The following is a 24,491-nucleotide window of genomic DNA, read 5'->3' as shown; positions in this document are numbered from 1 at the left end:
CAGTCATATAAATGAGACCTAGATTGGTGGCTTTTGAAACTGTCCACCAAGTGAGGGAGGATGTAAGTAGATAAAGTCAGGTCAGGAGCTTATAGGCTTTAGAGCAAACAGTATATTAACATGTCCAGAATGAAACCTTGATTAACAAAACACTGTCATCTCCATTCTTAGCTTCTACTTACAGCATGTCTGCCTCCTTCCTGCGCTGTATAATCAGATACTTGAGTCATTGGATGAGCTGGTCCTAACAGGTAGAGTTGTAATGAAATAGTGCTACAGCTGAACGACTTAAACTTTCCCTGTTTTGTATTCTTTTAAGGGCAGGTGCTTTCCCAATGCCAGCTCAGTATTTACCTACTGTCTCTTGGCTAGGGAGGGGACTAGACGTCACAGTAGAAAAGGAGGAGGGTAACAAAAGTTAGTCTGCCTTTTAAAACTTCACATGCAAAGGATTAGGCTTGCATCTGCTTGCATGCTTATTAATAGACACACTTAATCTCTGGATTGCAAGGATGCAGGAAGGAAGTGGAATCTTGAAAGAGGGCTTTCTTGTTAAAAAGGTATGTTCAGTTATTTCTGAATGTTGTCAAGCTTACAACCTCTCCTTTACAATGTGCCAGTCTTCAAAATAATATTCAAAATAAGTAAATATTCTGGCTATTGTTTTTGAATGGGGAAGCTTTCTGAGAGTCAGCAGCAGTGATCTAGAAGCTAGGCTATGGACAGCACCACCCTAACATTTTGCTATCCTTCCTCTTGTTTCAACTTGCAGCACTGCCTTCTCAGGCAGATCAAATCCCTCTCCTGAATTCACTGTCCTACTGACTGCTGCTTCTGTTCCTATATTTTCAAGCACCTCTCTTCATATTTCTGTCCTGAATAATCTTGTTTTGCATGCTTTACCAGATTGCTCTTCTCAGTCCTAGTTTATTAAGACTGCATGTTGATTTTTGTTAGAGGATTTCTAAATTCAAAACCCAGCTGCAGATATGAAAATTAATTTTTCTTAAAAAATGAAACTCACCAGGCGTCTTTTGTTATAGAATTGTATTTTACAACGCCACTCAGCTAATTTGGATGCATTTTTCTGGCACAAGGAGCCTTTCTCTCAAACAAGAGGGTCTCTGAGGTCCTCAGAGAAACATGCAGCCTATTTTCTTTCACAAATCAATTTATAATCCAAATGATGTAACAGCAGTAGCTCTGCCTTCCATTCTTTTTGCTCGTGTCTGATACTGCATTTACCAATAATCTCTTGTAAAAGTCCTAGTTCCCATGTTCCATCAAGAATCTGTTTGTTTTCCATGCAGCTGTTCCTTGTTACTCCATTTTCCTATATATTTTTGTATGTTTGGTTTGGTACAATATATGCATAAATCTTTTCTATTACTCCAGTTAGGCTTAGTTTTAGCCCTAATTCTCCGAAACAACAGATATGTTGATAAACCTGTATCTGCATGGTACCATTTCATGTTAGGGGCTCATATCATCTGTTGCTTCTTGCAAAACTAACAAACTGAACTATAAACACAAAGATGTCAGCCCCTGTGTGTAGGCTGAAGAGGTAAGATGCAGAGGTAGGCTTTCCTATTTGAGAATGAACTCTTAGCTCATAAAATATTTGATGCAGACAATGTATTGTTGTTTTTTATAACTCACATTTTTATTATTTTTAGCATCGTAAAACCAATACTAAGTATATAAAGATAACATCACTTACAGATATAACACATACAGAAAAAGTGCAAAAAGTTAAATATAAATAAAATTTACATACAGAAAACCTTAACTCAGGTTACATGTTAATAACATATTCGAAGATCCAATTAATACAGAATGTAATCCAGATATTTAGTTGGAATAGATGAACTAGATGATGGATTTTCATTTATGTATACAAGAAAACCAAACCATTTTTCAACAAAGGTATCTGCTAATAGTGGATTTTCATATTTCAATATGCAGGATGCCAACTAATCTTGAATGAAGAGATCCCAGACTTTATCAAACCATTGACGAATACTAGGACTTTTGTCAGATTTCCAACATAGACAATGTATTGTTAAACTACTATACACAACTCTACAGAAATTTCAAGCTTCATACAAACAAATTCTTCATGATATTCATAAGAACATAAGAGAAGCCATGTTGGATCAGGCCAATGGCCCATCCAGTCCAATACTCTGTGTCACACAGTAGCCAAAAAACCCCCAAGTGCCATCAGGAGGTTCACAAGTGGGGCTAGAACCCCTTCCACTTTGCATCCCCCCCCCCCAAGCACCAAGAATACAGAGCATCACTGCCCCAGACAGCGAGTTCCAACAATACGCTGTGGCTAATAGCCACTGATGGACCTCTGCTCCATATGTTTATCCAATCCCCTCTTGAAGCTGGCTAAGCTTGTAGCTGCCACCTCCTGTGGCAATGAATTCTACGTGTTAATCACCCTTTGGGTGAAAAAGTACTTCCTTTTATCTGTTCTAACCTGACTGCTCAGCAATTTCATTGAATGCCCACGAGTTCTTGTATTATGAGAAAGGGATAAAAGTACTTCTTTCTCTACTTTCTCCATCCCATGCATAATCTTGTAAACCTCTATCATGTCACCCCACAGTCGATGTTTCTCCAAGTAGCAGTTTGATTCACAATATAAAATTATGTAAGCTGCAGCTTTGCCTAGAATTTTGCATGTTAAGGAGAAAGTTAAGCTACAATTCATTTGTCTGGTGTGCCGGCTTTGCATGCATCTAGATAGCTACCTGGGGGGGGGGGGTTATGAATGAGCCAAACCTTGAGAACCAGTGTCTAGAAATGTGGAGATGGATCTGTTCCTCCAGCCATTGATTTGCTGGCTGTTCTCAGCTAAGTCAGCATCATCTGCTCATCCCCAATTTCTAAAACAGGAAAAGCACAAATTGTCCAGGAAAAGCTACAGGAACTTGGCAGTTTGGGAAAGAAAGAAACTACTACGGGGTTGTTTGGAGCAAGGAAGCAGCAGGCAGGGAACTCTGACTCCTTTACAGATCTTTGGTCCTGAATGCCTCTCCAGGAAAGGCTTTCTTTGTTTACATAGGGCTACTGGGATAAAGTCATGTATCTACATGTTTGGAAGTAATTTTTCCTTACAATTTGCGTTTAAGCACTTTATAACAAGGTTGGTGCTTTAGGAATTATACATATGTTTCTGAATGTGGAGGGGTAGGGGGGAGCCAGGGAAATGTGCATCAGAATTCACCCACTGTGTCTGCTACAGCCTTCCTTTAGTGTAGAAAACAATATGGGAAGAAGTTGGCAGGTAAGCTATAAAGGAAGTGGGCAAGAGATATTAGCACTGTGAGTGCTTTAGTCATAGATTAGGTAGGCAGCTGAGATGCCATGATTCAACTCCAAAGAAGGAAATGTTTAGGTCGATTAGGCAGGCAAATGTAAGGAAGGAAGAGATGATTAGCTAACTTTCTAGTGATAATCACTGTCACTCAAGTTTTAAACAATCTGCCTACTCAGAAGATCAGCAAAGCAAATAAAACTTTTTCCCCATTACAATGTTTCCCTACTCTGTGAGAATATAAAACCTTGCCTTTCGAATGGCCCCTTTAGCTACTACTGCTAGAAACAGGAGAGGAGCTTTATGAAAGGCCTTGTGGATTTCACTAAGAACCCTCCCCCCCAAGTCACACAATTCAAACACTGCTCATTTGTTATGATGCTGAGTTTTCCTACTAAATTCATGAGTGTTTAGTGATACTAGATTTAATATAACAAGGGGAAGTCCATAGGTTATGCTAAACAAACCACCTCAGGCATACTTTAATAATTTTTTTGCGAATACTTCTAATGGTCCTGTTTTAGGGATAGGACTCAGCTTTGCATCACATCATCTGGACATAAAGCATGAATTTTGTTTTTTCTGAAAGAAATGAATATTTTTGTACATTAAATTGGCATTTGTTTCTGATTTGTGATGCACAATCAGCATGGCTTTTGTCCAAGCTGATCTTCTGTTATGACTTTGCAAACAGAGTTGGATTCTGTGGCCCATAGGGTTGCCAAGTCCAATTCAAAAAATATCTGGGGACTTTGGGGGTGGAGCCAGGAGACATTAGGGGTGGAGCCAAGATCAAGGCTGTGACAAGCATAATTGAACTCCAAAGGGAGTTCTGACCATCACATTTAAAGGGACAGCACACCTTTTCAATGCCTTCCTTCAACAGAAAATAATGAAGGATAGGGGCACCTTCTTTTGGGGCTAATAGAATTGGACCCCCTGGTCCAACCTTTTTGAAACTTGGGGGTATTTTGGGGAGAGGCACTAGATGCTATACTGAAAATTTGGTGCCTCTACCCCAAAAAACAGCCCCCCCAGAGCCCCAGATACCCACAGATCAATTCTCCATATTTTCTATGGGAATAAATCTCCATAGGGAATAACAGAGTTCCCAGCAGACATTTCCTTCCCCTCCCCGCCCGCTTTCTGACGACCCTGAAGCGGGGGGAGGGTCTCCAAACCGGGGGATCCCCTGCCCCCACCTGGGGATTGGCAACCCTACTTCAATGTATTTTTTTAATTTCACATTTTGTCTGCATACCTGGACATTTGTGGGGGTGGGTGGGTTGTAGAAAGACCTCTCTTGCCTGTTCACAGATATAATCACCAGATGTAAATATCCTCGGATTTGGCCAGCTTGGCTATTATAATATTGTGGGAGTGGCCGTTCCATTCCTCCACCTTTGTTTCCTCCCTTCTCTTCTTACTTCTCTGCTTCTCACTCTTTATCCCTCTCACTGTCCCTTCCTTTACTCTTCCCATGACTTTCACTTTTCTTTCCCTATTTCCCTCCTACCCCATCTCTCTCTGCTTATCCCACCCCATCACTATTTCTTCCTTTCCCTTTCTGACTCCCCCATCCCATCACTCTCTCTTTCTGCCTCCGCCACTCCATCACTGTTCCTTTCTCTCTCTTCCAGTCTCCCAAAGCCTACCATTTTCCTTCTCTCTCCCTCTCTCCTACTCTATCACTCTCTGCTTCTCTTTCTGCCTCCCTGTTACGCACATCAGTGCTGCTGCAGGGCCCAGTGTAGCTTTTTTATCCCCCACCACTATTGTCATCCTCAGTGGTAAGGCTGGCACAGCTCTCAGTGGCCCACTGAAGCTCCTTCCCATTGCTGCTGCTGGTCCCAGCTAAACTTCCTCCCCCCACACCCCCACCAGGCCTAATGACAGAGGAGGAGGAATAGAATCATAGAGTTGGAAGGGTCATCTAGTCCAGCCTCTGCACAGTGCAGGAAATCCACAAATACCTCTTCCCCCCCACACACAAGGGTTGCCAAGTCCAATTAAAGAAAAATCTGGGGACTTTGGGGGCGGAGCCAGGAGACTTTGGGGGGTGGAGCCAGGAACAAGGATGTAACAAGCATAACTGAACTCCAAGGGAGTTCTGGCCATCACATATAAAGAGACAGCATGCCATTTTAAATGCCTTCCTTCCATAGGAAATAATGAAGGATAGGGGCACCATCTTTTGGGGCTCACAGAATTGGACCCTCTGGTCCAATCGTTTTGAAACTTGGGGGGTATTTTGGGGAGAGGCACTAGATGCTATACTAAAAATCTGGTGCTTCTACCTCAAAAAATAGCCCCCCCAGAGCCCTCAATACCCACGGATCAATTCCCTATTATTCCCTAAGGGAATCGTTCTCCATAGGAAATAATTGAGTGCCTAGTAGACATTTCCCTCCCCCCCACGCTTTCTAAAGGGGGGGAGGGCCTCCATACAAGGGAATCCCCCCTCCCTGCCCCCTCCCTCTCTCTCTCTCTCACACACAGACACTTACCGTACTTGGTCTTCTTCCAGCAGAATGTGCTTGCTGTGAAAACGAAAGGAAGGCTGCACAGGAAAAGAAAGGGAGGGGCCGTTCTCCATGGAAACTGTTATTTTCCCATGAAGCCCTTCCTGTTTCCTGTGCAGCCTTAAAGGGACACATTTTAAAACGGATCAGAAGCTCTACAACATGATGCCTAAAGGTACCGTATTTTTTGCACCATAAGACGCACTCCCCCCCCCCCAAAAAAAAGTGGGGGGGAAAGTGTGTGCATCTTATGGAGCGAAGGTACCATACGTACCTTCCTCCGTGGGGGGGGGTGATCCGCTGCCTCCGTCCCGGCGCTTCCCGCCCCTGCCTGCCTGGCTCCAGCTCTGACGCTTACAGCAAGCGCCAGGATCGCTCCCTCCGCCCTCCGATCCCAGCACTTGCTTTAAGCATCAGCGCTGAAGCCATGCAAACAGGCAGGGAGAAAGCACGCCGCCCCCTCCACAGCCAGCGCTTGCAAAGCGCTGGGTTTGCGGAGGGGGCGGGTGCTTCCTCTGTTCCTGTCTGCCTGGCTTCAGCTGCTGCTGATAGCAAGGGCTGGGATCGGAGGCTTGGCTGCCTCCGATCCCAGCCCTTGGTATCAGCAGAAGCTGAAGCCAGGCACAGAGGAATCACCCCCCCACTCCGCAAACCCAGTGCTTCGCGAAGCGCTGCGTTTGCGGAGGGGGGGGTGCTTCCTCTGTTCCTGTCTGCCTGGCTTCAGCTGCTGCTGATAGCAAGGGCTAGAATCGGAGGCAGCTAAGCTTCATGAAGTGCTGAGTTTGCGGAGGGGGCGGCATGCTTTTTCCGTGCCTGCGTGCCTGGCTGGGAGACAAGCGGCGAGATCGCTCCCTGCGAAGTGCTGGGTTTGTGGTGGGGGCGGAGGGAGCGATCTCGCCCTTGTCTGCCAGCCAGGCACCTATGTCTTATGGTTCGGAGTGTCCAATGGACCGAAAAAGTATGTTTTCTCTCTCCCCCCCCGCCCCGCCCCCAGATTTTTTGCGAGCGGCGGAGGAGGATGCAATTTCGGGGGTCCCCCGCCAGGGCGGGGGGGGTTGGGAAACCTAGTGGCCCACAATCACCTAGCTGTCTTGGAAACAGATTTTTCCCCATTTCCCCTTCCTGCAGGAGACCCCTGCGAGCTCTGAAAAGGCGTGAGGGACTTGCTTGGACAAAGAGCTACCCGATGGTGGAGCACTTGTTGGGAGAATCAAGCAACATTTTCACTCCCCCCTCCCCCCCCCCGAATTTTGCCATCTTCTGCTGACACAAGAGGCTTGCATGGTGGTACTTTGCCCACTTTCCTAATGCAACCTCACAGCCATGCCAGGTGGCTTTTGTCCACAAAGGTTCCCTGATGCCTGTAGTGCCACTTCAAATGGGAGGGTGTGATGGACTGAAAGCAGTTTGCCTGGGTGAGTGTGAAAAGCTCACTCTGATTGGCTGAGCTGCTTCCATGGATACAAATGTATTGAGTGGAAGAAGGCTGGCTGAGGGTGAAAAAACTCCTCAGAGTTGAGTTCAGCTGGAGATAGACTGAAGAAAGGAGCTAAGAACAGTCTGTCAGCTCAGTTCCTTGAGACAGAACTGGTTTGGTAGTTTGTCTAAGAGCGAGTTCATTTGTGAGAAGGGGCAAATCAAAGGCTTGTTCTGAGGGGAAACTCTCTGAGTTGCGGCACATTGTGTCACATAGCAGAGAAAAACTTGAAGGCTCTGCTGAGGAATCCTGTCAGTGCCAAAGGACAGACGCCTTGTTCAAATATAGAACACAAACACACTGGGAGAGAGGCTAAGGTTCTTGTGGCTGTTAAGAAATCCCAGAAGTCAGACAGGGATACAAGCCATGTGGGACTGAACACGGGATTGAGGTGCTGGTGTGATAGCACACAAGGGTATTACTCTATCATCCATCTCCTAGATATTACTCTAACATCTGGAGTGTTCCTGTATGCTAGTGGAAAGTGTCTGTGAGGGGATATTTTTATCACAAGTTCAGACAGTCCTCTGAGTGAATGACAAAGAATGTGTGGATTTTTTATATTTAAAAAGCCTAAAACTCCTTTTACAAATCTGTCTCTGAATTAGAGTTTTCAAAAGCTAGGGAAACACTTTTTGTTTGTTGTTTTATATTACTTCAGCCTGCCACCATCTCTAGTGTTCTTAGATCATTTATTATTTGAATTTCTGCCTGCCAACTGGTTTAAAATAACTATCCAGTAGTTATTATTTCCTCTCTTCCTTGCCTTCTGTATTTAATAAACCTAATCTTTGGTTTTGAACTTTAAAAATGCTTTGGTGCTTCATTATTTTTGACACAAGATTTTATTCTATATGCCTGAGGTACTGGGTAAAGGTGACAAAAATTCATAATGGCCACTTTTACCACACTGACCCTGACCATTCCTCACATTTACAGAGGCTGCAGTGCTCACTTAGTCCCTTATTGCATATATGAAAAAAATATAGTAACTTCATGCAGAATTTGTCAAGCATGCTATTTCTAAGTATTGCTTTACTCCTACTTTATCATTCTCCCTTCCTCCCCACCCCTCTCTTCATCTTCCCTTTCTTTTACTAGATGCATAATATTTCTCCCTGCTTCAGGATATGCAAGTAATCTTGTGTTAGAAATGTAAAATGCCTCTCCCACAGGTTCTCACCAAAGGTTTTATCAGCAAGTAGAGAATGTGTGAGAAAAGGAGATGTCTACATTCTTCAGTAACCAAAAAGATAGTTAGGATTTGTAGAATCTTTCGGGCTCAAGTGCTGTGTTCTACTGGAGAAAGTTTTCCTTCCAGAAGTTTCGTTCTCAGCTGCGGAGAACATCCTCAGTGGCATTGCAGCCGGAGCAGGCGCTCTGACCTTCTTGGCTGCTATGCATTGAGTGGGGCCAGGGCTGCTGGAGAGCTGCTATTTCTAGGCTGGAGGGGGTGTGGTGAAAGGGCAATTGGTTTGTGGATGTGCCCATTGTTTGGTGGGGCTTCCTGGAAGGGTAGTGATAAGGAAACTGGCTGTTGAATGTGACCATTGTTCTGTGTTAATTGCTGGAAGGGGTGTGAAGATAAGGAAGATGGCTGTTGACTGTGCTGATTGTTCTGTGGAATGTGACAATCTTTATCACTATGACCATCTTTATCACTTCCAAGGTTTAAGTCTTTGGAACAAGTCATGGAGTTTCAATAAAACAAGTCTTTGATTTAAAACAAAAGCTTGATTATTTCGAAATATCGATGCTTGACATTTTGGAAGTGATCCCTTGGGAATTTAACCGAACTGGCAACTTTTTAACCGTATGGCGGAAAGATTCCCTACATTCTCTACATCTCCGCATAGGATACGAGGCAGACCCAAAGGAGAGGATGCCAGGGTGAGGACACCGCCGTGGCACATCATCGACGCCTGTCGAATCACGAGGAGAGGGTCCCCCTTACACACCCAACAACTATTCATCACCCCTAAAGTGTGGGTACCCAGGACCTCCACAACCCTGATGGATGAGGCACCAGCTTGGAGAGAAGCAATCCTGGCAGGGCCATCCCGACGAAGACGACCGAGGGAAGAGAGCGGCCAGGACGGTGCAAGAGCCAGAGGTGGAGGGGGTCGAGACGAACTGAGCCGAGGAGGAGGATAGAGGTGACCCAGAACATCCGTGCCCGGACGAGGAGGAAGAGGAATCCAATCCTGATGACCGGGGGCTCTTCCAAATGGTGAGGGATGAGATGGCTGAAATGGCCAAATGCTTAAGGGATGAGATGCAAGCCAACGCTACATTCATGGCGCAAGAGATGAGAAGGCAGCTGGAGGGAATACTGCAGCTGACAGACCCAAGAGGAGGGCAGCTACCTCCTTCGGTGAGGCAGCCGGCCACACCGCCACCTCTGCTACCTCTCCTCCCCCAAGACTATGGGAGAGGGAGAGAACTGGATGCCACCTTCGATGGGGATCCTGAAGAGGTGGAATATTTCTCCATTTAAGCCAATAGCTTCATGCATTACTGGGGGAACACCTTCCCTGATGAATTCAGCAGAGTGGATTACTTGGGATCAAAGCTAAAGGGGGCTGCGAAGCGATGGTACATAAGTCTGCATGAAACCAGGATCCCTGAATTGGATACAGTGGCCACTTTTCTCCAAGCCCTACTAATCCAATATGAAGACCCTCTCCAAGAGACCAGAGCCCTCACCGCTCTGCGAGACCTGCAGCAGGGATCTAAATCTGTGCATGAGTACGCTAATGAGTTCCAGGCCAACATGGCCAAAGTCCGGGGTTGGCACTAACTAATGAAAATACAGCAGTTCCAGAGAGGCCTGAATGCGAGTGTGCTAGATCGGGCGCTGCAGCAAGCTCATCCCACCACACTGGTGGGGTGGGTGCAACTGGCCAGAGAGGTGGAAACCAACATGAAACGAGTGGCCCTGCAATGGCAGCAGCAGCAAGGGGGTAAGGGGGGATGTGAGTCTCAGTTGGGGCAAAACCAGATGGGAAAAAGGGTGGCACCGTTGGGAGAGCAACCAAGCCGGCTACTCCCTGAAGCTGTTTTCAGTGCGGAGACCTAAACCATCTGGCTGCCAATTGCCCAGAGTGACCTCGAGACCCCCCCACCCCGAAACCCGGAGCCCCTAAGGTGAAGAAGACGGAAAACCGTCCGAAAGATTCAGTGAAAGGGAGCACCGCGGCATCGACCTCGATGGGCGAAGAAACCATCATCATAGACGAGCTGAGTGAGATGTCGTGGGATGATGAGCCGGCAGTAAACAGGGATGACCTGCACTGACAGGTGCCAAGCAGCAGGTCACGGAATTAATGGCACCACTAAGGGTGAGAATAACCAGAATTTTATTTTTCGTTCCCCTGACTTTGTTAAACCCCAAACTAAAGAAATTTATCCATGCTCGGGTTCTACTTGACTCAGGGTGCACAAGAGACATAATTATGCCTAAGTTGGTGGAAGCCTTCGGCCTCCATAAGAGTCCATTGCCGCACCCAATACAGTTTGAGCAAATGAATGGGATTGTAATGAGAGGGGAACCGTGCATTGAGCAAACTCAAGAAGTACCCGTGGGAATAGAGAACCATTGGGACACAGAATTATTTGTGATAGCTGCCTCTTCCTCATTTGATATTGTATTAGGGGTAGGATGGCTGGCTAAACATGAGCCAGACATAAAATGGGGGGAACAAACCATAGACTTTACAGATAAAAGGTGTGAATACCACCAATGGAGCAAAGAGTGGGGGCCCGATCCACTCCCTAGGAATGAGAAACTGTGCCTACGGATGAAGGAGGTATGATCAATCCCTAAGGAGTACCAAGACTTAAAAAGAGTATTTAGTGAAGAGGAAGGCAATGAACTCTCCCCCCCCCCCAATACTGACTGTACTATAGAACTAATCCCCAGGCAGGAGCTCCCAAAAGCTAAGTTATACTCGATGGGGTGGGCAAAAAAAGCCGAGCTGCGAAAATTTTTATACAAAAATTTAAAGAGAGGTTTTATCAGACTGGCTACCGCCCCGCACGCCGCTCTGGTGCTTCTCCGGAAGAAGAAGGATGGGGGGCTTCGGCTTTGCATAGATTTTAGGGGAATTAATGGGATTTCCACCTCAATAATTAATGGGATTTCCACCTCAATACCGTTAATAAAAGACCTACTAAACACGGTGTCAGAGGGAAAGATTTTCACCAAGTTAGACTTGCGAGATGCATACTTCCGGGTACGCATAAAGGAGGGAGAAAAATGGAAGACAGCATTTAACACACCCATGGGACGATTCGAACATTTGGTCATGCCGTTTGGATTACAAGGAGCCCCAGGGGTTTTCATGAACTTTATCAATGAAGTGGTATGCCAATACCTGTACCGAGGGGTAGTGGTGTACCTGGATGATATAATGATTTATTCCAAGGATTCACAATTACATGTGAAATTGGTCCGGGAGGTACTAAGCACCATTTACAAGAATCAACTATATGCTAAGTTGTCCAAGTGTGAGTTCCACAAGATGGAACTCGACTATTTAGGATATAGCATGTCCAGAAAAGGACTGGCCATGGACCCTGCTAAAATCCAAGCAGTATTAGACTGGGAACCCCCGAGGACACGTAGACAGCTCCAATCGTTCCTCGGATTCGTGAATTTTTACCGTAATTTCATACAAGGGTTTGCACAAACAATGCTACCCCTAACTGATCTCCTCAAAACAAAGGGGAAGGATCCAGAGGCCAAACGACTGGGATGGGCCAAACTAGAATGGACTGCTAAATGCCAAGAGGCGTTCAATAAACTGAAAAGATTATTCACTAGTGAGCCCATCCTAACTCACCCGAATGAACTAAAACCCTTTGTGGTGCAATGTGACGCCTCCGATGTCGCTGTGGGGGCAATTCTGATGCAACCTGATGAAGAAGGGGCGTTAAAGCCTTGCGCTTACATTTCTAAAAAATTCACTCATGAGCAGAGGAACTGGTCAGTTTAGGACAAAGAAGCATTTGCGGTAACTTTCGCTTTAAAAACCTGGAGATCATGGTTAGAGGGAGCAAGGATTCCATTTGAGATTTGGACAGACCATAAAAACTTAGAAGCCCTCACAGGACGAAGAAAATTAACTGAAAAGCAAATTCGGTGGGCAGGCTTCTTTGCTAAGTTTGATTTTACCCTGAAACATATCCCGGGGTTAAAGAATTTTCTAGCAGACACTTTATCCAGACTCCCCCAACACAATAGTCAAAGGGAAGAGGTAATTGACTCTCTCATTCCGCCAAGCAAGTTAGGAGGGGCCATGACTACTTGCTCCAAAGCAAAGCGAGAAAACCTCGAAGAAAAGTGGGGGCGGGTTTGAGAGATTAATTGCAGAGGTAGAAAAAGGAGACCGCAAGCCAGAGGGAGTCACTAAAGGAGAAGGGGGATTCTGGTGCAAAGATGGTAAACTTTATGTACCAGAAAGCCTTAGAACAGAAGTACTGCAATTTTGCCTTAGCAGCAAACTTTCAGGACACTTTGGATATATGAAAACACTGCACTTGGTGAATCGACAATTTTGGTGGCCATTTATGAAAAAAGACATTTCCAATTATGTAACTTCATGCTCAATGTGTATAATGGCCAAGAAACGGGAAGGGAAACCCCCAGGACTATTGCAGCCCTTAGAGACAGCTAACCGACCAAGGTCGGTAGTCTCCATGAACTTTATTGTGGAATTGCCTATGTCACAAGGGAAAACCGTAATTCTAGTGATAGTGGACACTTTTTACAAACAAGCCCACTTCATCCCTTGTACTCAACTGCCAACTGCTAAAAAGCTAGCCCACTTATTTTTCCAAGATGTGGTAAAACTACACTCATTCCCAGATAAGGTAATTAGCGACCGGGGCCCACAGTTCGTTGCCAACCTCTGGTGGGAGTTTTGTAAACTGACAGGGATTGAATAAGGATTAAGTTCAGCGTATCACCCACAGACCAACGGACGGACAGAGAGGGTGAACGCATTGCTTGAGCAATGTTTGAGATGCTTTGTGAACTACCAACAATCTAACTGGGTAGAACTTCTGCTTTTTGCTGAATATGGATATAATAACTGTGCATAGCTCCACAAAGACTTCACCATTTCTGATAGTGAATGGTTATGAAGGGAAGCCTTTCCCCTTATTACCTGGTGGATCAATCCTGGAAGTGCCTTCTTCATTCGAACAATGGTGGGGTAGCCTGGGGAAGGTTTGGAAAACTATTCAAGAATACTTGGAACTAGCAAAAGACACTTACAAAAACCACTACGATAAAAGTCATACCCCGTGTGGGACTTTAAAGTAGGAGAGACTGTCTTTTTATCTACCAAGAATTTGCCTCAACCTTCTAAAAAATTGGCTTACAAATTCCTGGGACCATTTCGGATAAAAAGGGTGATCAACAAAGTGACAGTAGAATTAGATTTACCTAAAATGTCTAGTAAAATACACCCTGTTTTTCATTGCAGTCTATTCTGTCAAGATCCTGGAGCTACGCCTTGGCACCCTTGACCCCAAGCTCCACAACCTATTCAGATTGGGGATCAGAGTCACCATGAAGTCAAGGAAATATTAGATGCTAAAGTAAAAAGGGGGGTGTTGTATTTTTTAATTCGATGGAAGCATTTCTCAGCAGCTCACGATGAATAGGTCGAGAGTTCACATGTCCAAGGAAGAGACCTAATAAAAAAGTTTTATAATGCTCATCCCTCAAAGCCCAGAAGAAGATCTTAGGGGGGGGGCAGTATGTCAAGCATGCTATTATTAAGTGTTGCTTTACTCTTACTTTATCATTCTCCCTTCCTCCCCCCTCCTTCATCCTCCCTTTCTTTTACTAGCCTTTGAACTTTAAATGCAATTTGCATCTATACGTTATTCTTTTGAAGTTATCTGTAACCCTGCCTATGAAGTAACCTTTAAGATACTTTGTACTATGACAATCTGTATCACTTCCAAAGTTTGAGTCTTTGAAACAAGTCATGGAGTTTCAATAAAACAAGTTTTGATTTAAAACAAAAGTTTGATTTTGAAATATCGCTGCTTGACAGAATTCCTCTACACCCTTCTAAATTGTTGCCATGCTAATATATTCAGTACCTATAAATATTTCTTCTGCATCATTTATTATGATGGCCAACACAAGGGTTCAATCTTATCAGCCTGCTCTGCTGACACCAATATCCTTCTACATCTGCAGAAGGCTCCTTGTGCTGGGGGAATGCACCAGAAGAATAGACTTGTAGGTTCTAGTCCAACACATCTGTGCTGATTCATGGGTCATTAGGCCAAATAAGATGTGATGGCATTCTTCAGGTCAAGGAAACTGCTGCCATTAAGTCTTTTTAAAATGTGACAATCCAGTCCTGATTGGGCTAAAGTGCTCTTGTCCCACACTCTCCACACCTTATCAGGTGCAGAAACAGCTACACCCCTCAATGGATCAGGATTGTGCCCTTGGAGCTTGGAAGATGCTTGGAAGATGAGCTTGCCTCCTCTACTCAGCTTGTGAAGAGTGTGTGCATCTAATAACTTTTGTAAAGGAGACCTAAGTGGCAACAAGGCTGTTCTATGCAAATGGGTACAGCTCCATATATTGTTCTCACATAGTATGGAAGGATGGGAAGCAACATTATTGTTGCAAAAACTTCATGCGATTGTTATTAAAGGGTAAAATGCATTTGTTGATACACAAGCTAGTATAATATAGACTAAAACAAATTAAGCATAAATTATAATGGAGGGGTTGGAATCACAGATATACTACACTGACATTGATAAATAAATGTTTTTAAACTGCTGCTAAAATTGCCATTTCTTGTTTGTAGGGGCATGTTGTTCACAACTGGAAGGCAAGATGGTTTGTTCTTCTCCAAGACAGGCTGCTCTATTATAAATTTGTGGGAGGAAAGAAGGAAGCTTCTCCAAAAGGAACAATTCTTCTGGACTGCTGCACAATCACCTGCCCATGTTTAGCATTTGAGAACAGGCCGGTATGACCTAAAGGGTGCCTATTTGATTAAAAAAAATGTTGATGCATTGACTGTAGGAAATGAAGGGAACGAATTACAGAATCAGGCTGCACTGGAATGTGGGAGGGTGGAGTCTCTGCCTGGGTCATTCAAAGTTACAGTATGTCACCTCTGACCAGACTAAAGTGCACCCTTGCTTTGATAAATCAGAGACTGCTTCAGACCAACACGGCTGCCCACCCACCTGGATCTGTCAGAGACAGGATGCATGATTTGTTCCAAAATGTCCCAGGTTCATAAGAAGAGCCTTGGTGGATCAGACCAGTGGTCCATCTAGCCCAGCATCCTGTCTCTCACAGTAGCTAACCAGTTCTTCTGGAGGGTCAACAGCAGGGCATGGAAGCCAAGGTCTTCCTCTGAAGTTGCCTCTTGGCACTGGGGTTCAGAGGCTGAGTGTCTCTGAATACAGAGGTTCCCTTTAGTCACCATGGCTAGTAGCCACTGATAGACTTATCCTCCATGGATCTGTCTAATTCCCTTTTAAAATTTGTGGCCATTATTACTTACTCTCTTTGGCAACAAATTCCATAGTTTAATAACTCACAGGGCAGAAAAAACTTTACACCATATCTACTGTCCATCAGCTTAATTGGATGCCCTTGAGTTCTAGTATTTTGGGAGAGGGAGAAAAAGTTCTCTTTGTCAACTTTCTTCATCCCATGCATAATTTTATAAACCTCTGACATGTCCCTGCCCCCTGTAATTTCTAAATTGAAAAGTCCCAGCCTCTTCAGCTTTTCTTCATAGGGGTAGATGGTCCAACATCTTGGTTGCCCTTTTCTCTATTTTTTTTTCAGATACAGTAACACAAGGGCAGAGAGTATTCCAAATGAGGCCGTAACATAGATCTATGCAGGCTGTTTTATTTTCAGTCCCTTTTCTAATAATCCCTAACATAGTTTGCCTTTTTCACCACTGTAGCACACACCTAATCTTAGCTGTTTCTTCCTATTACCTTGGGTTCCCTGCTCACTATCAGTATTGCATTCAATAAGTGTCCCCCTACTATACTGCCTAGGACATTACTTATGAGTAGTGCCCTTTTCTAGTGTTACAAACTGAGGACTTTAATGATAAAGGCAGAAAGGAACAAGAGAAGGCAGAAAGGAACAAGATTGCCCCTTCCCCACTACAGTTTTTAAAGCTGTAGGGCTATCAGAAATGTTTTTAAAAGATTTCATCACCTGACAACATACTCGCAACTAGAGTCATCAAGATCTGTGTTTCTCCTTGTTTGGATGACATTTTAATATACTTTTTTTGAGGCATATTGGGCATTGCTAATACCTGGCAAGTTCCATAAATCCTTTTTTCTTTGCATTGTTACTTTTTGTAGCTGGTTATTAAACTGAATACAAAAAACAACACAGAATATTTTCTTGATTCATGCTCCAGAGAAGAGCGTGATGCTTGGGCATTAGATATCACTGGTGCTATTCATGCCGGCAATCCATTGCAAGTCCAGCAGCTTCACCTTATGAAAAATTCCTTCAAACTGCCTTCCAATATCAGCTTGAAGTAAGTATAAAACAATTATTCCGTGTTCCTATGATACACCTGTGTGTGTATATATCATAGAAAACAAAACAAGAGCCTACCTCTTTTCCTGTTCTTCACAGCTCAACAGGGATGGGTAGGGATGCCAGCCTCCATGTGCAACCTGGGGATTCCCCAGAATTGCACCTCATCTCCAGACTACGTAGATCAGTTCTCCTGGAGAAAATAGATGTTCTGGAGGGCAGACTGTATGGCATTGTACCCCACTAAGGTTCCTGTCCTCCCCAGGCTCCATCCCCAAATCTCCAGGAGTTTTCCAACCCGGATCTGGCCACCTTACCTCTTATCCCCTATTGGTGACCAGGAGGGATCTGGCAACCCTAACTAAGTCCAGTATGCTAAATCTCTGCATAAGCATCTATAGACTGAACTCTTTGTGGCACTTGCCAATTCTGTTGCCTCTACAGCCTGATACACACCTTTATGTAACAGATGATTTATCTACCATTGATTACCCTTGACAACTAGCTGCTGAATCTGTGAATCTGGTTTGACTGAAAAACACTGTGTTTGAGGACAGAGTAACGGGAACTTTATCTGTGTTATGTTATGGCCTGTTCAGATATATGCAATGTCATTTAATGTACTGAAATAATCAAGTATAAGTGTTTGTGTGAACCTGCCCTATGAAGGCATTTTTATACCCCTGTGTTATTCCTGCTAGGCCTTCCATTAATGGAAGGGGCACTTGTGATACAAGCCAGAACTCATTATTGGTTGATTGAGACTGAGGAATTTTGGCCATTTGACAAGACCTGATTCTCTGCTTAACACTGTCCCTTTGTTCTTTTACAGTCATATCATAGATAAAATGCATGACAACAGTAGTGGAGTTAAGCTGATGCCTAACACTGAACAAGGCAACACATATAAAGAAAGTTTTACAGGTACACAAACTTTCAGTACTTCACTATTCCTTAATATGAAAGGGCTCCTCAGGGTGTGGCCACCTGTTTTCATTATCAGAATTAGCACTGATAAATGTGAAAGTATAAATGGTACATTTTCAGTGAGTAACAATAATTAGGTTTCACATATCTAGGATTAGGTGCAAAAAATTATATGATGCAGTGAGTTACCCACTCGCCGCCAATATATCCCTTTGGATATTAACTGCTATTTCTCTTACACTCAGAGTTTTTATTCCCAGTTATTCATCTAATCCCTCTCAAGCCTTAACCTATGTGTTAAAGGAGATTAATGGATACTACTAAAACGCGATGTTTCTGATAATGTTTAACCAAAGACAAGAACTTACATCCAGGGTTTGACTTATAGAGGTGGGCAATAAATTGACAGCAATCACACATTTCTGTAGGCCACAATACAAGACTGTATAGAAGAATGGAAGGGGGAAGGAAGTGTTCTGGAGAAACTATGGTGGTCTAGGATACACAAAAAAGTAAGGAATGGTCAGATGAATCCTTATGGCAGTTTTCTCCATGAAAGGATGAGAGTGCCTGGTTCCCCCTGCCTTTGTGACAGGTAGGTTCACCAATCCCTAGTTGGGGGCAGGGGATCCCCTGGTTTGGAGGCCCACCCCCCCCACTTCAGGGTTATCAGAAAGTGGAATGGATGGGTTTTGAATGTCTGCTGGGCACTCCATTATACCTTATGGAGACTGATCTTCATAGGGTACAAGGGAGAATCAATCCATGGGTATCTGGGGCTCAGGGGGGCTGTTGTTTGAGGTAGAGGCACCAAATTTTCAGCATAGCATCTGGTACCTCTCTTCAACCCCCCCCCCCAAAGCTTCAAAAAGATTGGACCAGAGGGTCCAATTTTATGAGCCCCAAAAGAAGGTGTCGCCATCCTCCATTATTTTCAAATAAGGGAAGGCATTTGAAAGGAGCGCAGTCCCTTTAAATGTGATGGCCAGAACTCCCTTTGGAGTTCAATCATGCTTGTCACAACCTTGCTCTTGGCTCCACCCCCAAAGTCCCCAGACATTTCCTGAGTCAGACCTGGCAACCCTAGTGACAGGTGTGCTGCAGATTGTTGTTGATGGTCTTCAGGACTGCTTTTTGTCTTCTCAGGTGCTGCACTGGTGGACTGGCTGATTTCCAACCAGTTTTCTGCCTTCCGGCTAGAAGCAGTCACATTGGCCTCTGTGCTGATGGAAGAAAATGTAACCAAGCCTGTGGGAGCCCGGAGTGTTGAGGCTATGAGGAACGGTGATCTGGCAGAGCAGTTTTTAGATGACTCCACTGCACTATATACATTTGTAAGCAATTTCTGTATGCAGGTCTCCCTTTGTCATGGCACTTAAAATTGAGGGTGGTCATGCATGTGCCCTGATTGGGGCAAACCATCAGCAAAAATATGATTCAGATGACAAACTCCTTGAAAGATAATTTGAAAATAATCTTTCAAGTGCTTTGAAGACCTAGATAAATATTGATACAGTAGATGGACTTTGCACTGAGTCTATATTCACACTGGGTGCAGCTTGTCCTTTATGCAGGTCTGCAATAAAGGAAGCCAGTTTGTACATTTTTGTTTCTACAGTTTTTAAATAATCTTATGCCTGCCAAAAATGCTGCTTTGGGGATGGGATTTTTTTTTCAAAATAATAGAGCAATGAACACTTAATTAGCAGGGCCAAAAAGCAATGCTTTGTTTTATGAATTTCAATTTATTCCCCCAAAATGCCCAATGTTTAAAAAATGTAATTTCAGGCAGACAGCTACAAGAAGAAAGTCAGCTCCAAGGAAGAGCTTCATCTTAACATTCTTGAACTGAGTGGCAAAATTGTAAAGCAAGGCTTTTTAATAAAACAGGTGACTATAACTTTTGGATAATGAAGGCAAACTGTGTGTGTGGCGATGTTCATTGGAACAAAAAATCCTAACTATTAAACTGCATTAGGATTGGCAAGCTCCCACTGGGGGCGGAGTTTTTCCCAGTTTGGGGCACCCTAACCCACTGGCATGGAGCCAGCTGGCGGGGGGGTGGGATCCCTGCCACCCAAGAACTCTGAATGCTAGAGCGTCCTTGACATGATGTGCCCAGCGCAATGACATCACTTCTGGGTGTTGTCATTGCATCACACGTGCTTTGTGTGCATGAACAAAGTTCCCCGCTGAAACAAAGGTAGGACTTGGCAACCCTAAACGGCATACAAAAAAAGTGCAGAATATTTTTTCTATTTGTGCTCCAAAGAAGCACCTACTGCATGCCCTTCACATAGAAGGCTACCCAAGCAGCATAATGGTATTGTGACCAGGAAATCCTTGTTTCTTTTATTACATTATTTAACACCAATTCAAATAGCTTTAGAATGGAAGCTGGTTATTCCCCTTTACCACAGTGCTCTGAAACTAGCCATGATGTGCATGCATAGTCATAATTATGTGTCTTTGAAAATGTACTATTCACCATACAAACATGAAGATTACTGCACTAAATGTAAAATTTTACTTGAACTATTAGTGACAATTTCTTCCCATCTCCAACTTACGCATGCAGTAGTTACCAGAAGCAATCATATATGAAGGCCTTTTCAAAAATCCATCAAGTATGTTGATAACCCTCAGATTTCAAACGTTGCCTTGAGAATAAGCCCAAAACCCTGAAGGAAAGTTAACTTAGTTTTATCCTTTCAACTTCTCAGGGGCACAAGAGGAAAAATTGGAAGGTGCGGCGTTTTGTCCTGAGAGCTGACCCTGCTTTCCTGCACTACTATGATCCTACTAAGGTGCAACAACAGACTACAAATACATTAGATTACTTTCTGCATGACTTTTTAAAACACAAAGTTAACATTTTTGAATTCCTTCTTATACTGACTTCTGTGAGGCTCAGGTCAGACCTCTAACCTGTGATTATACTAGTTCAAAACTGTAGCAGAGGCAGGTGTGAGCAATCCAAATAATGTACATTGCTGGAGTTGAACATCATTAGGTAACCCTTTTGTGAACTCATGTGTTCCATTTTAAATCAAGACGTTGCCTCTTTAGATAATTAACTTTGAGTGTCAGTTGAAAGGTGAACAATGCTGGGAAAGGACTGCAGAGAAATAAACTTTAACAGGAATGGGCCGAGACAAGTCTTGTGTGCTTTTGGTACGACCATCTGCTGTGTAGGCAAGTCTTCCTTGCCAGCGTAAAATATTTTGCAGGGTACTTTTTGTTCAGATTCTTTTTCCCCCCTGCAGGAAGATAACAGGCCAGTTGGTGGTTTTTCTCTTCGTGGCTGCCTTGTCTCAGCACTAGAGGACAATGGTGTCCCAACAGGTGAGCTGCAAGCATTCTGGAAAAATGAGCTCCACTTACTTCAGAATTTATCACATACTGCTTTCCAGCATTAATCTTTAATGTGGACTACCTCCTTGTGCTGAGAGAGCTTTAGCCATTGTCATTAACACTGCAGCTTGGAAAAGAATGTTTGGATATGGCTGCCACTGTCATTATAGAAATGGCTGATTCATACAAAAGGGTTTTTTCAGATGTATTTTTATATTTTAGAAAACAAAGTAAAGATGTGAAGGGGATACAAAAATGAAAAAGGGCTTGCATATCACAATTACATATATTAAAAATAATTATTATATAACACAGTGTGTATATAACAAAACGCATTTCTTCCCAACACCCTCTTCATTATAATTTGAAAACACTATCTGTAAAATATAATAATACTTCTGTTGCGGTACATTTATATTCAATTTTTTGGATTTCAGATTCCATAACAAATCTGTTTTAAATCTACATTATTGATTTCATCTTTACTACCTATTTGGTATTATATATTTTTGCCACTTCTACCTACTCAGTGTAACTTTCAACAATAAGTAGTACATCATAGTACAAAAAGAAAATCTGTTATATATCTCATAATAAGGTGGAGGACATTTCTTCTCAGAATTCACTTCTTTATACATTTATATTCAAGATGTTACTTTTGAAACTTATTCTCATTTTGCTTCTACATTTCAATACATTTGTGTACAAATTTTTAACTGCTTCTCATACTGAATTTGTCTCCTGCTTGTGTAATACATACTTCATCTCTCCTCAGATTTCATGATTGATCTATTTAATATATAAATTGTTAATTCTGCCATTACTACATAGCTTGCAAGCTTATTTTCCCATTCTTCTAGGCAGGGGCAGACATCTATTTTCTGTTCCACTGTGTAGATAATTCTAGCTGTTCGTGCAAAAGGTTTTTGAGGTGATGGTATACCCACATACAGGGGCAGATTTAGGGTTGCCAAATCTGACTCAAGAAATATCTGGGGACTTTGGGGTGGAGCCAAGAGTAAGGGTGTGACAAGGATGACTGAACTGTGAAGGGAGTTTTGGTCATCATATTAAAAGGGACAGCATGCCTTTTAAATACCTTCCTTCCATTTGGAACAATGAAGGATAGGAGCACTTTCTTTTGGGGCTCAGAATTGGACCCCCTGGTCCAATCTTTTTTAAACTTGTGGGATTTTTTGAGGAGAGGCACCAGATGCTGTGCTGAAAGTTTGGTGCCTTAACTGAAAAAAAAAGCACCCTCAGATACCCACAGATCAATTCTCCATTGTACCCTATGGGTCTCCATAGGGTATAATGGAGTGCCCAGCAGACATTCCCCCCCTCGCCACTTTCTGATAACCCTGAAGCAGGGGAGGGCCTCCAAACCAGGAGATCCCCTGCCCCCAACTGGGAATTGACAACCCTAGAATTGGCCATTAAGGCCACCAAAAAAGTTCCAGTGGATCAGTGCCTGGTAGTCCACCATCTCCTACTGATGCCATTCTGACCTCAAGGAAGGGTCATGTGCTGTCTGTCACAAGTTAGCCCCACGGGACAGGAGGCATCTGGTGCAATCTCACTCATGTGGTGAGGAATGGGCCTAGAATAGCCTGGTCCCCCCTTCTTTTTGGGAGCAGTGCCAGAACGAACTGGAAAGGAGGTTTTTTTTCCTAGGGTCAATTTCCCTTCCAATCTACCCCTGACCACATAAGTACATGATCACACCAAAAATGTGCCACTTCTTTGGACTGTTCATGCATTCTCTCTCTTTTCCTTGTGTATCATGATTCATTTGTTTTCTCTTTATCACTACTGCTATAGCAGTCATATTGTCCCTATTCCTTCCTAATCTGTCACCCCCCCTTTTGCAGGAGTGAGAGGAAATGTGCAAGGTAATCTATTCAAAATCATCACTAAGAATGACATTCACTACTACATACAGTCCAGTTCCAAGACAGAAAGAGCACACTGGATTGAGGCCATCAAACAACTAACTTAACCATGCAAAAGTGTATCTGGACAAGAGGAGAATCCAGCCAAGCTGACTGCTGCTTGGGTATACACAATGGTTGGCTTTGAGATGTATGAGTGAGTCATTTCAGCTGAGCACATAGTATATATCTGACAAATATATACTAGACTTTACCATTGGATCAGATTGGCCACTTACTCCATTGGGAAAAATCACGGTGGAAGCCAGAGGAAGTTTCAAGCAGCTACCCCGACGCTATTTCCTGGAGTCAGAGAGAGGGACAAACTATCCCGCCCCCAGCAATTTCCACTAATGAAAACAGTGCAGAAGGGAAACTGAAAGCCCTTCCTCCCCCCCTTGCAGTGCTCTGAGACTGAATGGAGCAACTGAATGTTTTCATGGTAAGCTCCCTCATTCATAAATGTGACATATGAGACATCTGTTTCCTAACTTATGTTACCTGTAATGTCTAGTTTGGCTCCCAGTTCACTTTCATCCAGACTCCTAGTTTCCCAGCCTACAAGGATATACCACTTTATATTTGTTGTTCTCAATTTTTATAGGGTTTTAGATTTATTTCTGAATATTAGATATTTTACCTTTTTGATTTTTTTAATGCAAAGAATGCTTGGAGAATATTCTCAATGAAAGGCATAAATATTATTAATTAACATAGATAATTGGTCCACTATTTGATCAGTCTGACTGGGAGCATCTCTTTGTGGTCTCGGGAAAGTTTTTCCCAGCTCTGTCCTAATTACTGCTTTTACTAAGGGGTTATTTGTGATGAGCCAAAGTGAAGTTTTGTATCAATTGCCACTGAAGCTTCTAGCTTCTGCTCCTAATCACCTCTGTACTAATGAAAAATAATTAAAGTGTGTGCCTATAATGAGACTTCATATAGCAGCTCACTGGCAGCTCTGATGGACTTTCATCAGCATAGAAACAATCATTGCTATATGTCTGGCATTTCCACAATGATCCCTCCTTCTTTTCCTGCGCTTTAATTACTGTTTTATGTGCTTTTGATACTATTTGAGGTTTGAATATCATTGTTTTTATGTTTTTATAATGTTTTAACTGTTAACCAACTTGGTGACCCTACTTGGGAGGAAAGGTGGTATATGAATTTTGTAAATAAAAACAAAATAAATTTTGTGTGTTTCTTTAGAAAATATTACTCTAACCAGCCATAATATCATTTAGGGTAACAGTTTCTGCATGGCTGGGAGGCCTTTTTTTGAGCAGGAATGCACAGGAACACACTTCCAACTGGCTTGGCACCAGGGGGTGTGGCCTAATATGCAAAGAAACCCCTGATGGCTGGTGTTGCTTTTTTG

At 43.4% G+C, this 24,491-nt stretch overlaps 1 protein-coding gene across 1 annotated transcript; it reads left to right on the top strand.

The window, feature by feature from the left end:
• Positions 1-426: 426 nt before the first annotated feature.
• Positions 427-23,356, top strand: LOC132590606 (pleckstrin-2-like). Its single transcript, XM_060263576.1, has 9 exons — positions 427-560; positions 15,175-15,339; positions 16,715-16,896; positions 17,731-17,822; positions 18,972-19,159; positions 19,614-19,715; positions 20,549-20,632; positions 21,092-21,170; positions 23,051-23,356. Exons 1-9 carry the CDS (start codon positions 513-515, stop codon positions 23,176-23,178), a joined length of 1,068 nt encoding a protein of 355 aa, XP_060119559.1. The 5' UTR covers positions 427-512; the 3' UTR covers positions 23,179-23,356.
• The last annotated feature ends 1,135 nt before the right edge of the window (positions 23,357-24,491 follow it).

Source organism: Heteronotia binoei, unplaced genomic scaffold, assembly GCF_032191835.1.
Source record: "Heteronotia binoei isolate CCM8104 ecotype False Entrance Well unplaced genomic scaffold, APGP_CSIRO_Hbin_v1 ptg000334l, whole genome shotgun sequence".
In the NCBI taxonomy this organism is placed as follows: domain Eukaryota; kingdom Metazoa; phylum Chordata; class Lepidosauria; order Squamata; family Gekkonidae; genus Heteronotia; species Heteronotia binoei.
The sequence above is the reverse complement of the archived record's forward strand: the minus strand, read 5'-3'. Positions and strand labels throughout refer to the sequence as shown.

Bases quoted from the DNA above. Each gene is read 5' to 3' on its own strand.
- LOC132590606 (XM_060263576.1), top strand. From the start codon at position 513: ATGCAGGAAGGAAGTGGAATCTTGAAAGAGGGCTTTCTTGTTAAAAAG. The intron at 15,340-16,714 runs GTATGACCTAAA...TACTTTTTGTAG, and splicing joins TAGCATTTGAGAACAGGCCG to CTGGTTATTAAACTGAATAC. The intron at 21,171-23,050 runs GTGAGCTGCAAG...CCCCTTTTGCAG, and splicing joins GGACAATGGTGTCCCAACAG to GAGTGAGAGGAAATGTGCAA.